This window comes from Ambystoma mexicanum, chromosome 6p, assembly GCF_040938575.1.
Source record: "Ambystoma mexicanum isolate Mex_15411 chromosome 6p, UKY_AmexF1_1, whole genome shotgun sequence".
Classification (NCBI taxonomy): domain Eukaryota; kingdom Metazoa; phylum Chordata; class Amphibia; order Caudata; family Ambystomatidae; genus Ambystoma; species Ambystoma mexicanum.
The window spans coordinates 1,478,469,930-1,478,485,845 of record NC_090935.1 but is presented as its reverse complement, the minus strand read 5'-3'; the positions used below and the strand labels follow the sequence as shown (position 1 = coordinate 1,478,485,845).

The 15,916-nt window shown below is 46.5% G+C and overlaps 1 protein-coding gene across 1 annotated transcript in view; it reads right to left on the bottom strand.

Moving 5' to 3' along the window:
• The window catches only part of LOC138511068 (uncharacterized), a 3,073,423-nt gene that overhangs the window by 451,104 nt on the left and 2,606,403 nt on the right, over nucleotides 1-15,916 (bottom strand). The window contains exon 17 of the mRNA XM_069626568.1: nucleotides 8,029-8,148. Coding sequence (XP_069482669.1) covers nucleotides 8,029-8,148 — 120 coding nt within the window. The remainder of the gene's footprint in view (nucleotides 1-8,028; nucleotides 8,149-15,916) is intronic.

Here is a 15,916-nt window from a genome sequence, read left to right as displayed (position 1 = left end):
GGGAGAATTCTCATTTTATGGCTAATTTCCCTTACCTAGTGAGTCCCCCAGCAGCTTTGCTGGATTTCTGGAGTTTGTTTTTCCACTTGGTAAGAGTGTACCCCTTTTCTCCACTCTTACCTGTTTTTTGCCATGGGTATTTCATCTGTTTTTGTGATTATGGACTCGGGAGTACACCACTTCAGTAGCCCATTTTTTGTGTGTTACACAGCACCTTCAGTGCAGTAACACAGGGTTGTCTTTTAGACTTCCCACGACTCCATTTCTGAGGCTGACTACTGTCCCCCAGAAAAGGGTAAAGTTGCCATTAACTTTACTTAGTCAAATTAACCACAGATCCAGTACACCCCATCTTACATGGAGTACTGGAAGGGTTAACTCTTAGCCCTTTTTAATCTGTACCTCCTATAAAATTGTTTTGCTCTTTTAACGTTTAGACTTGGCTGATGGCAGTGGTATCTACCCTAATTTTCTACCGCTGTTATCTTACATAACCGTGGTAATATTGTAGGCTATTTTATTAGCCTCAAACTTAAACCCGATTGACCAAATGCTTTTTCTTTTGGCTCTGGTGTGGTTTATTCGCCATTTCTTTTTGTTAAACTCCTTCTTGTGCTTTACTTTGCGCGGCAAACCAGGTTTGCCTTCTTTGTTCACTGTCTTTTGGCGGGCTTCTGCCAAAAAGCCCTCCTCCAGGCACCTGGGTGTCTAGGTGGGCTGAATGTGAGGGAGGGGTGCAGTCACCCCCTGCACAGGGTATCCTAGGAAACCCAAGTCGCACTTTTTCATGATTGGCTGAGGTGGTTGTCCGGGCTGGACAACCCCCCTGCTGGGTGATTGACAGCCAGGCTGTGTGAATGGGGGATTATCGCATAAAAGGCAGGTCTCTTGGGCTGGAAGTCAGAGAGTCACCACTGGAACTACAAGGAACCGAAGAGAAGCGGAGGAGAGGTCGACTGCTGAAACTATCCTGTACTGGTGAAGCTCTGCTGCAGTCCTGAGCTATCTACCCTTCAACAACTAAGAGAAGATCCAGTCCGGAGTCTTCTTCCCTTGAGCCTGGTGAGGATAACCAACTCATCTTCTTCAGTCAGAGGAATCCCTTTGTGGTCGAAATCGCTGCACACTGCTGTTGTGGTCCGGAAAGCCACCTGAAGAGCCTCTCCTGTTTTTTAGGAGCGCACCTTTTATTCATCGTTGCTGTGCCAGCCTCATCCCTGCGTGGTGCAGACCCCATCATCGTCCTTCTTCGTGCCGAAGCTCCAGGAATCGTGGGTCTGCAGGAAACTACCAGGAACAACTGCCTTGGCACTAGCTTCATCGTTTGAGAAAGGTACTGTGGATTGCTTGAGGAATTTGGGTGAATCCCTATTTCTCTTCCTTAAGGCTTGTCCTTAATCTTCCCTCCTTCTTATAACTTTTGCTTCCGAACATTGACAATATCAAAGTACTCTTGGCTACGATGAATCGCGAACTGTCCGACTGTGTGATCCTCGACAACAGGAACCCGGTTCCACTTGACACTGGCTCCGACCTATTGACTCTTAAATTCCTGTCTATGAGTGTTCTTCGATTCTGTCTGCCTAACTAATTTATTGCCTATGATTTTTGCCCCCAACTCTCTCTGAATATCTCAGGTGCTAAGTGTGTTTTTGCCCCGGTAGCATTTCTTGTCACGGATACGCGTTTATTTAGTAGAGTGAACTGTCAAAAAGTGATCGCAATCGTATTAACAGTAACATGTCTTGTTTCGTAACACCGGTCCATTCAAACACAGGGTACTTACCTTGATCTATACCGTACAAAGTGAATTGGTTAGTTGTAGTGTATTTTACGTGTGGTTTTGAATTTAATGGAGGTGTCGTGTTTATAACGAATGGTTTAAAAATAAATGTACTTATATTTTTCTACCTGAAACCTTGAGTCAGTGTTTGCTTGAGTCACAGCAATTGTGGTCCCTTTGTGTAATCTCTGCTACTGCTCATATACACTTGAGATAAGCCTGGCTGCTCCGCTACTGCTACCACTCTAACATAGTAGTACAGGCTTGTACCAAAGGTAAAACTTGTATTGCCACCTGTAGTCTTAATTGTGTGTTGTGGTCCATAAGGGCACTGCACAGGATTCTGCCTAACAAGGGGCAACACAAGCCTCGACAGACCTGGTACCCACTCTTTCAAAGGATTCGAGAAGTAAGGTCTCTGAAGACACCCTGACGGCCTTAGTATGTGCAGTGGGGTCCAAAGCCTTCTTTGGTACCTATGAAGGGGCAGTTGGAGCCACCTTCTTAAACACCTCCAGCATCTGAACACAAGAATTCTCCCAGTCAGCTCGAGATGCTGTCGTGCTGGGAAACCTTCCCTGCTTTCCGTCAGGTGGGGAGTCTGTTGAAGGTGATCACAAGCAACAGCATTTCTTTGATTTTTTATGGAATGAGGACGAATTACGAGATCTAGAGCTCAAGCGCTTATGTTTAGAGCACTTTTTCACAGGAGAAATCTCCCTGGATTCGTCTGATGACCTCCTTTTAGAAGGGGTTGATGAAGGAGATTTAGAAAGGGGCCTACATGTCGCGAGCTTCCCCTTCTTCTCTCTCAAGGCCGTCACAGTCATCAACTGACAGGAACTGCAGTCAATGGTTTTATGATCAACTCACAAACATCAAAGGCAAATCCGATGTGGGTCCGTAATGGACCTTTTAGCTCACAATCGGAACACCTTTTTAAACTGGTTTTTGGTGTAGACATCATCGATAACCTTTTGAAACTTGTGGAAAAACAGAACTGAAGCAACTGACACCACAAAAGCTTCTTATACAAGCGTTGACGTCACAGCCGAGGACAGGACGGAGGAAGTCCAGGGCCGCGTGCTGATGACATACAGCACCCGCTACAATGAAAACTGTTTCTGAAGCTACAAACAGACTTATTAATATATCAAAGATGAGGACAACATAGGAGGACACAATCCATTTGAATTATTTGTTTTGATTGACTAACCGGGTAACTACGGGCCCTGACATTTGTTGCAGTTTTCTTTTCAATTGCTAAATCCTGTCTGCATTGGGCTCTTTCTTTTCCCTCCTTATATTGAAGTTATTAAAGAGGTTACAACATAACATACTCTTCTTTGAACTTAGCAGAGAGGCAGGAGACATTTCTTTGCAGGTGGACCTTGATCAAATTAATACAATGTGCCTGTCTACCCATCCCTGCCAGTGATGTAATTCTACCATGGGCCTTAGTATTCTTTTTCTTATAGCAGACTTTACTAGGCCAACCACTCCTTGTTTATCATTGGCAACGTTTGTTTGGATTATGGTCTCAGTCACACTTGTGCATAAGGATCAAGGACTGGAGATCTCTCTCTCTGGGTTACTGCGCCAAGGTTGGTTGGCAGCCTGTGTACAGTGATAAGAACTGGTTTGGACCGGATGAGACAGTGAGGCGTTCATATACACTGAATTTCGTCACAGTGGTGGAGGTCAAGCACCCAAGTGCTAAGGAGGCAAAACCGGAAGTTATAATGGGGGGTGGCGAACTACAGCCTCCATTTGGGATCCACTTGACTAGAACAAATGCACTGTACACCATATCCAATAATCGACAATAGCAGAGAACTGTATTCATGACTGGGGGCATTGTTTTGGCAGGAGGCAGTTTAAGTGTGCGGGAATGCCTAGTCATAGTATTCTCAAACATACCCTAGTCAGGTGACCTATAAAGGTGACGGCATGCCCCTGCAAGCGCACAGCAGAAAAAGTACAGCGCGCTAGGGAAAAAGGCCCAAGACACGCTTGCAAGGATAACAAGGATTTATTTTGGCAAAATAGAAATGCATCATCAAAGAACTCCAGTGCCGCTGAGGGTGCTGAGCTCCGTAGTAATGTGCAGCACATTATAAGCACAAACAACGTCACTGATGACGTAATGATATATAGTACAATACCTCAATTACAGATTGGAGGAGCCCTACACATGTAGGGCCTGCTCCATATTGGATGCCAGGCCATTGGTCCATCTCTGTCGACGTGTGCGCTGTTCGGCTCATCATCCACGGTGAAGCTGACCTGACTATTAGTTAGCTACTCTGACAAACTGTTATTTTATTGGTGTAACAATGCAACTGGCATATACAGGGTTGGGTTTGGGGGAGAGCCGAGGTCACACTAGCTCACATACTTCACTTGCTCCCAGACAGATCAGCAACTACCAAGGTCGTCCACCTTAGTTTTAGGCTATAATTCTGATGCTATGCTGCACCTCGCTGAACAAATCATGTGACCCATTCCTGAAGGTGCGATAGCCTTGCCTTCTGATCTTAGTGATCGATCTAAGACTGTAATAGGTTTATGGTCGGTGGTCTGGGTTTGGACGGTGCTTTGGTTTGCGGGGGTTATGGGATGAAAGCATGGCAAAGCTGTATTTCTCATGTGAGGATCGTTGGGGGCCGGAGGGCCTTGCAATCTGATTCGTGGGATGGTACTGCCAAGAGGCGCTCTGCTCCCTTCTCATGACCTTGCAGGGCGCATTCTTCCCAGGGCGCGAAGGCCTGTAACTTTATGAAAAATAGAGGATGTTTTGGATCTCTGAAACCTGGCCAGGTTGGGGGTGGTGTTCGCGCTCATGCGAGGGGTCTAATGCTAACACACTGTTCACTGCGTTTGGGCCTAAATTCTAATATGGCTATTGTTTGCCAAGATGGTGTTTGCACCTGCATCTACCATATAGCTTGCAATGCATGCACTAAGATGATCACGCACCCCCTCTCTATGTGCACCCCCATGCCCCTGCTGCCTGGATGTACTCTCTTAGCATGTATTCCTTGTTCAGTAGAGCCTAGGGGGGTGGGAAGACCCCCTCTCCTTCCCAACAAAGGTAAGGGGTCTAGAAAGTGAGCCTGGTCAGTCAGGTGGGGCCTTGTTGGATGCAGGATGCTGTTTTTCTTTGACTTGCCAACCAATGAATAAATCACCTCTATTTGCCATAATTGGAAACGGATGTGTGAGCCTGGTTTCCCTGATAGAACTTAAACCTGCACTCATAAAACCTCAGAGAGACTGCATTCTGCCTCAGAGGTGCCTTATGCATTGGCATATGGTTGAGTGGTCTCCACAAAGGACACACAAACAATATGAAGTTCAATTTTGGAGTCGTTCACAAAGAATTGGACAACGTGATAAGTCAAGCAATTCATCTGAATAGCACTCTCTAAGATTACACTGTATTATGCATAAAGAAATGGATGCTTTTTTGAAGTCTTTTCAGTCTCTCCTCCACATCATCGGTTGTGCCAATGTCTTCAATCAGTTATCAGATAAGTTTCACGTTGGCTCTTCTTGTCTGCTGTACCCTGAGTTTGGTGGCACTGCCTCCAGCTCTCCCTGTTGGTAGGCTAGGACGTCCACGGTGGCCAAAATTCCCAGAAAAATCAAAGCTGGATTACAGGTTCCATGAGCTGGTGATTAGGGTTTCTGACCACCTCCCCAGTCGGGGCCCTGGTGCTACATCCCTCGAGTCACCTCTCACTTTTTTCCTCCACTCCATGACGTGAAAATGTTCAGAGGGAACCGCTTTCTGGTGCCTGTCCCACATCGCTACTGTGGCCGAGCTCTTGGTGTGCCACTTCAATGCTTTGTTACATGCTTGTTCTGCCTCCCTCCTCACTCACACATCAGATATGTTTGGGGTTCTTTGATTCCTCCTCCTCCCACCTCACTCACACATCAGGTAAGTGTGGGGTTGTCTGTTTCTTCAATGTTCTCCTCATGCCTCTTCTGGCCTTCATTAGGCCTCTCTTTCTCTCCAGACCCTCCTCTTGTCTCCTCAGTTTGTCTTTTTACTGCCAACGCTACCGCTGCTCTTCTTTGCATCACCACAGCCTCTACCACTCTCTTCGCAACAACCTCCTCTGCACTTCACTTCAGCACTATCTTTTATAAATCTCGATTAGACTCTTTTTCCTTATCTCTTCCTCTTTTCATCACCATCTCTTCACCCCTCCGCCCCTGCTCCAGTCACCACCACCCCCTCAGATCTTATCCTTCCCACCAGCTTCCCCTCCCCACATGCTCCTTCTTACCTGTAATCTCCTGTGCTCCTCCTGTCCCCACAAAAATCCTCACTGCTCCAGCCTCTCCTTTCTCCAGAAGCCTCGAAACTCAAACTGACCCCTTCTTCAACCACCCACAACCATAAACTGATTGGGCTTTCTTTAGTACGCCCCTGTTTCCTCCTCGCCAGTCTCCCCTTGCACTGGCCTCCCAGTGCAGTGGCAGTCTGCACATGTGTTTGATTTCCCTTTGCTAGTATGGGATTGCATGGTCCCTAACTGATCATCTGTCTGAGGTGCATCTATTTCACTAGCTGAGATCTCGAGCATCTGCGGGACCAGGTTTACACAAGGATGACCCACAATCTTGGTGTCGCGGCAAGTCATCTGCGCGCAAACGTCAAGGCTAGCTGCACATCTGGCAAGCAGAGTTGGTGTTACTCTGGCAGCATCCACTTTGTGGATTGTTCTCATCGTGATACCATTGCATTTGCAGGAGAATTCCTGCTTGGAAAATATGAAGTGCGTTAAAAGGGCCCACAAGGCTCCTAACATCACTAACAGATTCATCAAGTGTCTTTCTATCCCTTAAATAGCTGATGTGATGATCCCCTGCCACCTGATATGGGTGTTGTGGACATGCCCAAGAATCCTTCACACTCCAACCATCACAGAGCAGGTAGCAGAGCCCGGCCCCCATGGTCACCCCGCAACATAAACGAAGGGCCAGGCAGAGGATATTGTCACATCCATCTTCACTCTGACGACATGTGTTCCCTTTGGCTTTTCTTGCGTATTCCTCACTTGCTCTAATTTTGAGAGATTATAGTCGCAGGAGAAGCCAGATGCAATGATGCCGCTGCAGGCAAAAGGCTAGGCTGATAGAACTAGCAACCCCATTACTGGTGATGATACCTTCTCCAGTGCAGATGGATAGGATCTTCCTTGTTTGCACACAAGTATCACTTAAGAGGTGGCTAGTGAGGAAGCAGGATGACACCTTCTATGTAGCAGAAGGGTTCAACATGGTCGAGTTTTTCAGAGTGATTACACTTGCCAGAGTCCATAATACACCAGCAATTGCACAATGCGCACTGTGCTATTGGTCGCAGGGTTGTCCAACTCCAGGCCTCGAGGGCCGGATTCATGTAGGATTTTCAGGACACCCCCCTATTAATATTTATGAGATCAATTTGCATACAATGATTGTAAACGTATGCAGATTTTTTTCTCATGGATATTAATGAGAGATATCCTGAAAACCCATCAGGTATCCGGCCCTCGAGGCCTGGAGTTGGACAATCCTAAAGAGACCTTTTTGCCACACCCTGTATACACTTACCTGACTTTGCCATGCTAAGGGCCAGCGCCATCTTAAGAACACACATTCTAACCTTATTCCTGACAACATCCCATATCAATGATGTGCTGTGGATCAAGTACCTCAAGAACTCATGCAAACCCGTGACACGGGTGCACAGAAACAGAGCTAACGTGGCCCAAACACGTGCACCTACACCAACCCCACTGGGAAACGGGACTCCCTCACCTGTTGTGCAGTGACGGTGCAGAGAACCTTGCAACCTTGCCCCACACTCTGCACTCAGTCAGGGTAGGCGAGGAGGGGATACATAGCCTCATAGCCTAGGGCCCATCCAAGAGGCCAGAGCTATGAGAAAAAGAGAAAAATAAAAGTCTCCAGCGGGAAAAGAGATCACGTGGCTTGTCGGAGACAGATTAAAGAGAAGGGGAGACAGGCAGTGGTGCACTTTCTAAAGGTACAGTTGAATGTGGATACTCCTCACAATTATAAGAACTAGAACAAGAAAGGGTGACGGGCTGGTGCAGGCTCAACCGTTTCAGAAGACTAATGTCCCAAAACATCCTGTAGATAGATCTTTACGAAGTCCCGGTATATTCGGACACGGCTTTGTCCCTCGCCCACCGCCCTTAAACAGTTTACAACCCCAAACTTACTTCTAGTTCTTCAGTTTTGCGTTCCAAAGCATGCACCCTTTTGAGGCCATTATCAATCACTGCGCCAACTGCATCAATATCCGTCTGCAGTGCCCGATACTTAAACCAAATCGGTTCTATCTGTAACATGATAGAAAAGAAGGTTACAACAGGATCTGTTTGAATGAAAGAATAACATTGCATTCGGTGAATAAACATCGCACTGCCGTGCTTTGCTAAGCAGTCCCCGCAATCTATGGCGAATCTAAGAAACCATATCATGTTTTTCAGAAGAATAAAAAGTGATAGCCTCTACACATAAAATAAATAAATAACAATGTATCTGTGACAATATACATTCAAATGTAAATCCTGCAATTGCATTGAATTGACCCACCAAGCTCTCCTACCAATCATTCCTGGAGCACACACATCCATTGCCCTTCTGCAGTGCCCTTCAGCCTTTTCACCAGCTACCGAACAATGCACCCAGTCGCAATGGCCGACTCTGGCAACTGGCACAGTCCACCCCAGGCCACTCTCTGCATCTTCACTTTGTTATCTGCACCGTTATGCTAGTTCCAGATAGGGAATATCTCGCCTGTGAAAAACGGGTTGGTTGTGCGCATTTTGTATGCACGGTTATTTGTTCTGAAATCGGGCAGAGCCGATTCTAGCATGGCCCGAGAAGCATGCTGCCCACGCAGCACCGCACACAGAGACATCCCACGGCACCATAATGCTATACCAGCGGCAGAGGGCTGCTCTAAACATGCTACACAACATAGTGGGGGATTTACTTCATAAACCCTTCAGCGCGAAGCAAAGGTAAGCGGAGAACATCCTTACTGGTTTCCCACTTTCAATGCTTGTTTCATTTTGACTACTTATAAACAAGATGGCGATGCAGGCAATCTGGCGCCAATCAAAGCTAGAGGTGCAGTAGTCTGTCAGCAAGATGTGCTGCAAGAACGCACACCATCAATACTTGCTTGCATTTAAATGATGTGAAGGCACCCATTAGTTAATGTCGGCTATGGACAGGAATCCGCACACGCATATAAAAGGTACACGCATGTATAACTGCATTTAAGCATATAAAATAGAATTGGACCGGATGTGGCCGATTCTAAACAGGCGTTGAAGCAGCGTGCACATTGTTCCACGTGTAGATCTGTCTTACTCCTTAGCACGTGGGTCTTGTCGATGGTGAATGTCTGGATGCAGAAAAAGCTTGAAGCGCTGTGCTTAATTTGACAATGAAACAGGGAGTAATGGAATGCCCCCCAGAGGGTAAACAGGCCGAATGCTGGAAAAAGAATAGGATTATCGATGGAAACCAGTTGGGAAGTCAGAGAACAGAAACCTGGAAAACAACAGGCAATGATATCAGCAGGCAGCCTGGAGAACAAACGATATGCCACAAAGCATGTTCCTGTCATCAGACAAATACTCTGCAACAGCAACGTGGCAGAAAGAGGGCACACTGACTGGCAATCCTACTGCACCACACTTTAGTCCAATATGGCTTAGACACATTTGAATAGTACCAAGGAATCAAAGCAGAAATAGTGATGGGAACAACTAAATGGAGAAAATACTTACCAGTACTGTTCTTTGTATGGATGCTTCTCCTACAGATTCTTCGTATTGATAGATATCCATCTAGCAGCAGCTGCTTCGAAATGTTTGGGACAGTGGGTGTAGTGCGGCTCGGCATTGTATCGCGACTGCCTCGTGTTCCGCCATGCCACTCCTCGATCTGGACGTGACATCAAACGCTGCATTAAGGGGATGTACTATGCCCCCTTACCTCAGCACGGAAAGGGCCAATTCAGCCAGTCTTCTAACCTTGCAACACCCAACAACTTCTAGTTTTTTGTCGTCGTGAGGAACGAATCACAAAATGGTCAACTACTAAGGGATCTCTCCCTGGGTGAAACCTTGAGGTTCTTCCATCAAACGAGCAGGGAATACACTTGTTTATTCGGCAGTGTATAGGGGTTACTTTTATTTATTGAAAGTTGATTTAATCAAGTAAAACTTGATTTTTCAACATAAAATCTACATAACATGTTTAAGGATAAGAAAATGAAAACACAAATCATATACATATACATATACAAAATATTACATGATCAGCTGTGAATTAAAATATACATATTCATAATTTTAAAAAAAAGAGATAAAAGAAAAACCAGTTATACAAAATACAAGTAACAGATGTATAACCTAAAACTTATCTGGTGAGCTCCTTAGATGTGACTTAATGTACTCACTTTGCCTCTAAGCCCCAAGCTATACAGAAAATTCAATATGGCATATCTGACAATTTTTAGATGACTATGAAATAGCAGATTCCAACAACGTGTTTGAGACACAGTCATATACCCAGAAAACAGATGTTCAAAATACATAGTTCTTTTTGCTCGCAAGCTAGGGCATTCAACGCATAAATGCTGCATTGTTTCTGTGGCAAGTTGACAAAACCGACACCGTACATCATTTTTTAATATAATTCTGCGGGCACACAGAATTTCCTTTGTGGGCCAGATATTAAGTCGGAATCTTAGGTAATCATCCGTTGTCGGCAATGTGGGAACATGATTAAATAACTTTCTGTTTCCCCATAGCGTTTTAAGGCAAACAGGTTATTCTTGAATTTTTGGTATAGGAGACATGCAGACCTTGTTTTTATCCAGTCGTCCTCCCATATCCGTTTTTTCGCCTTATCGGGATTTCCTAGCAATAATGCCAAAGAAAAAACGATATTGGTGATGATTTTTTCAGCCTTACTTCTCCAGGATACCGCAAATGCATCAGATCTTAAAAGGTATGCTGCGATCAGTCCTAACAAACTAGGTTGATTGACACTGAGTATACACTTACGATACAATGAGCATAGCTTCCATTTATAGATGGAAGAAAGAGACAGAAGTCCTAGCTCATGTCTCAAGATACAAATGGGTTCCGACAATGGGAGGTGTAATGCACGCTTCCAATAGCAACCCTCTAGTATTGCCCAATATTGATATGATTTACCCAAGACGGCCTCCGAGCCATACAGAATTACTGGAATACATTTCTGTCTATAATAGACCAACAATGGTGTTATTGAGAATTTACAGTATTTGCTCCTAATGAGTCTACTTTGCGAGATGGCAGTCGTTAATCGCTGCCTTAAATGCTGATGGTTAGCGTGCTTATCTGGTGAATTACTTATATAGACTCCCAAGTAAATATAGGAGGAAACTGAAATAAGATTAACATCTTGTAACGGCCATCTATAAATAGCATTCCGTTGTTTACTTTTACCAAATTGCATGACCTTTGTTTTGCTTAGATTACAAGTAATACAGTTCCTCTTGGTATATGTGTCCAAAGCACACAAAAGTGCACGTAACCCCTTGGGAGTCTTTCAGAAAAGCACAATATCGTCAGCATAAAGCAGGTGCTTTACATTGACCGCATTAATTTTCGGTGAATCTGCCACAAATTTACTGAAATCTATACCAATATCTGAAATAAAAAAGGTAAATAAACCCACACGCAATCTTAATAGGGTCGGACATAAGACCATCGCTGGATAATTTAATTTGAATAGAGGTATCTGTGTGTAGATCAATAAGCCACTTTACAATTGACCACAGACATTTTTTATCAATCAATTTTTTACAAAGGAGTTCACGAGGTACAGCGTCAAACGCCATTTTAAAATCTATGAAGGCTGTACAGAGTGGCTGCTGTTGTTGGAGAGCCTTTTGGATAATACTCGTGAGAGTAATAGTATTTACAGTCGTCCCATTACCTGGCAAAAACCCAGTCTGAAACAAGTCTCGAAACATGTTTACATCCAGCCAAGTGTTAAATCTATTCAAAACCAACCGTGCAAGCATTTTCCCGGGCAATCTAGGAGCGCTATAGGGCAGTAGGCAGCTGGATCATCGCGATTTCATTTTTTAAATATGGGTAGGATGATAGACTTCCTGCACAAATCAGGGATAACACCTGTCATGAGTATTTGATTAAATATCTGATAGAGGATCCTTGCCCATTCCTTTGGATGATCTTTGAGCATACCATTATGAAGACCATCCGGGCCTACCGCCCTAGAGCGACTCAAGTTTTTGATACATAACTGAATATCATCAATGGAGATGGTAAAGTAATGGGACCAGCCTGAAAAACATGTATTTGGAATCAGATTTGGAAAAGGCGACAAGTAGAGCTTGCCACAATAGTCCTTCCAGATTGTATTCGGAATGGCATTTATCTGAACAGTGTCCTGTGTTTTATGTGTGGCCTCGTTCAGGCAAGCCCATATGCCACTAGTGGACTTCTTAAGGATATGACACAACATAATCTCCCCATTGCGTTGATAACGCCAAGCTCGCTGACCCTTTAGCCATGTTCTATAAGAGGCCTTGAGTTGTTTTTTGACTAAGGCACGGTTGGCTATTGGCAAAAATCTTAGGTTATGTAAGTCTCTATGTAATTCAGCTTTCCTACACTGTGCTGTAGGATCGAAGGGATTTTGATTGATTGATTGTTTATTTGTATAGCGCCTATACACAATGTGTTTCAAAGCGCTTCAAGGAGGGAGGGAAACAAGGGAAAATACAATACATTCTTACAGGTCCTTGAAGAAAACCAGAATGTGAGAAACAACTATCTTTTCATAACTGATAGTATAAGTGCATGGAACAAATAACAGAGAGTTGAGGGAGGAAAAAAGGAGACAATACAAGCAGTAGCATTACTATGCCTGACGGCAATTGTTGCAGTGCAATAATGACAAAAGGAGGGGGAGGAGGGCAGGAGGTGGGGGAGGGGACAGAGTGGGAGGGGAGAGGAACAAACAGGAGAACTATCTTGAGGGTCAATGAACAATCAAGGTAGTGCTAGGGGGCGGGAAGGAGAAAACAAGAAGGGGGAGGGGGAACAGACAGCTCTTTCTCAGAAGTCAAGGACAGTGATAAGAGTAAGTGCTTGTAAAGTAGAAGGAAAAAAAAAGGGGAGAAGGGAGGATGGAAGCAGAAAGCAGGCGCTACACTTAATATCGCCTGACGGCAATTGGGGATAGTGCCGGAGAATAAACAGAGGGGAGGAGGGAGGGGGAGACAAGAGGAGGCAAAGGCATAAACAAAAGGGGGGTGGGAGGGGGAGACAAGAGGAGGCAAAGGCAAATCAGGGATGACAATGTTTGTGTCGAACGCTCAAATCTCGCATTTTTAGCTGCTTGAACAATTGCATCACCGTAACATAACAGTTGGTTGGCCCTGAAGACTCAAGGAGCGCCTGATGAAACTGGTCTAATTTGTTCACGTTCCATCTCACTCTTGTGCCACTGTTATTTACGAGATTTGGATGCACATAAGCCTCAACCCTGGATGAAATTACATCTGGGGGTCTCAGATAGCGCATAGCGAGCTTGTTATGATCACTACGATTAGTTGATACCACTTGCATGGATTGTACATAGTTTAGAAAATCCTTATGGACAAAGACATAATCAAGGATTGCTTGCTGGGACACTCTACTCCATGTAAACTGAGCAGGAACATCCCCCACAATTGCACCATTCAACATCACAAACCCTCTCTCTTCCATGATATTTAACCAATTTAGTTAATCAACAGTCTGTTCTTGTACACTTTGGGCCTCATTACGATTAGCTCGGTAAAAACGGGTTCATTACCGGCATGCCGGTAAGAGCGGGTCTGTGCTCGTATTAACCCGCGAATAGCGGGTGATTATGAGTGCGCAAGCATGCATGAACCCCCATGCCGGTAATGGAAATACTGGCATGCCGCTAAAGGCCCTCCAACTCCCCGATAGCGGCATCGCGGGACCCGCCGATACCGGCACCGCCTAGGAGCAACCCCTAAATACCGGCCCAGTAATAACACCATGCTAATACCGGGTTTGCAAAACCGGACCCGGAAATAACGTCTTCGCGCAGGTACAGGAAATGGGCCGGCGGCCATCTTTAAAAACACAATCCATTGCAATCCTCCCGAACGACCAGTCGATATTTGGAGAGTACAGTGGAAATCCATAGAGAATGTCAAAGGCTACCAGGAAGACCACCCCCCGGCTGCGGAAACAGCGTTACTCAGACGCTGAGCTGACCATGTCAGCAGACACTCTAGCTGCACATGCAGACATAATTCAATCCCACGACAAGAAGCGGGAGGTGCAGCAACCAAAGGAGCAAATCTGGCAGGAGGTAGCCTGTAAGGTATCAGCCGTAGGTACCACCCCGCGCAGTGTGAGGGACTGCAGGAAGCGGTGGGATGACCTCCGGTTGAGGGTACGCAATATCATGGCCAGCAATCGGAGGGAGGCATGTCCATAGGCGGGGGTGCCCACCCCCCTGCCAAATTGATGCTCTGGAAGGAGACAGCTAGCAGATACATCAGTCCTGAGTCCATCGAGGGATTATGCGAGATGGAGACGGGTGCAGCATCAACCGCGGAAGGAGGTGAGTGACCCTGCAGATCCCTGTAGGGGAGACCATGACGTAGCACAAGTGAAGTGGTAGAGAGTCTAGGCAAGGCAATGCATGTCCCAACACCCACATGACCATATCCAAGTCCAGATGGCGAGCCAAACGCTGCCACACTGAAATGCATGCTGAGTGCCAATCCCATAACCAACACACAGCCAACAGACCTGGACCTTGCCCATGTGATACATTACACAAACCACAAATCAACGGCATGCCACCTGCCATGCAGTGATTGCTAACGTGCCCCCTCTGAATACCCTGCGTGACACACCTGTAAGACATGAATGCATGATCAAATGAAAAATGAACAGCACCATCTTATGCCTCTGCTATGTCACACCATCACTGATGCCCTGCATCTCTTCTACCACCCCAGGCACTGATGAGGAAGAAGCAACCCAGGAGACCACCGTGAGGGCATCCACCTCACACCTTAAGAAGAGGGCAACCACCACCATCTCCGCTGGAGGCAAGCAGGCCACAGCCACTGCCAGAGTGCCTGTGCGAGCTGGGACACAGCCAGCAACACCTGCTGCCAGTGCGCCTGACACACTACTGACCCAGCAGGCCACACCCACACCTGTCCAAGGGGAGTTCCTGGAAGCACCCACCTCCACTAGGGAAGAACTTGATGCCAGTGCGGAGCCTGAGTGAGACACCGAGGTGACATGCCCGGCCACCCCGAGCCCCATGCCCACCCCCTCGCTCCAACACCTGCAGTCACCCACCTGCAGTGAAGCTTATCCCTGCCTCCGTGACTGTAACCTACCCACCTCTGATGAGTACAGTCCCGAAAATGGCGTCCACGTGACTGCACAACCCACCACTCCAGCCCCCTCAAAAACTCTTGAGACACGATTGTCGATGGTGGAGGCCCAACAGGAGGCCATATTAGACCTACTCCGCCAGTACATAGCGGACGGGGAGGAAACCGGGAGGGGTATTTCCACAGCAATTGCAGGTACCACAGCGGCCATCGAAGCCAACACAGCCGCTGTTAATGCATCGGCTCAGCTAATGAGGGACTGCCTGGGGGCGGTGACACAGGTGGTGACTTCAATGCTGCTCCATATGCAGCGGCCACGGTTTGCAGGAGGTGTGGAACCTGCCAGCGACTCACCTACTACCGCCACACCAGCTTCATCTGTCCCCAACAGCCCAGTGCGCCAGACACGTAGGAGTGCAAGGCACACTGAAAAAGCCACCTCCGGACAGGAAGAAGTCCCGGAAGTAGTGTGGGCGGACAATGGGAGTGGGGCACAAGGTTGGGGGTGAAGGGGTGTATCTTGTGGAGTCTATTGGGGGTATTGGTGTTGGTTGGGGGGTTTTGGAGTTTGTTGGTGGGGTCTAGGAGTTTGTTGGGGGGGTCTGGGAGTTTGTTGTGGGGGTTAGGGAGGG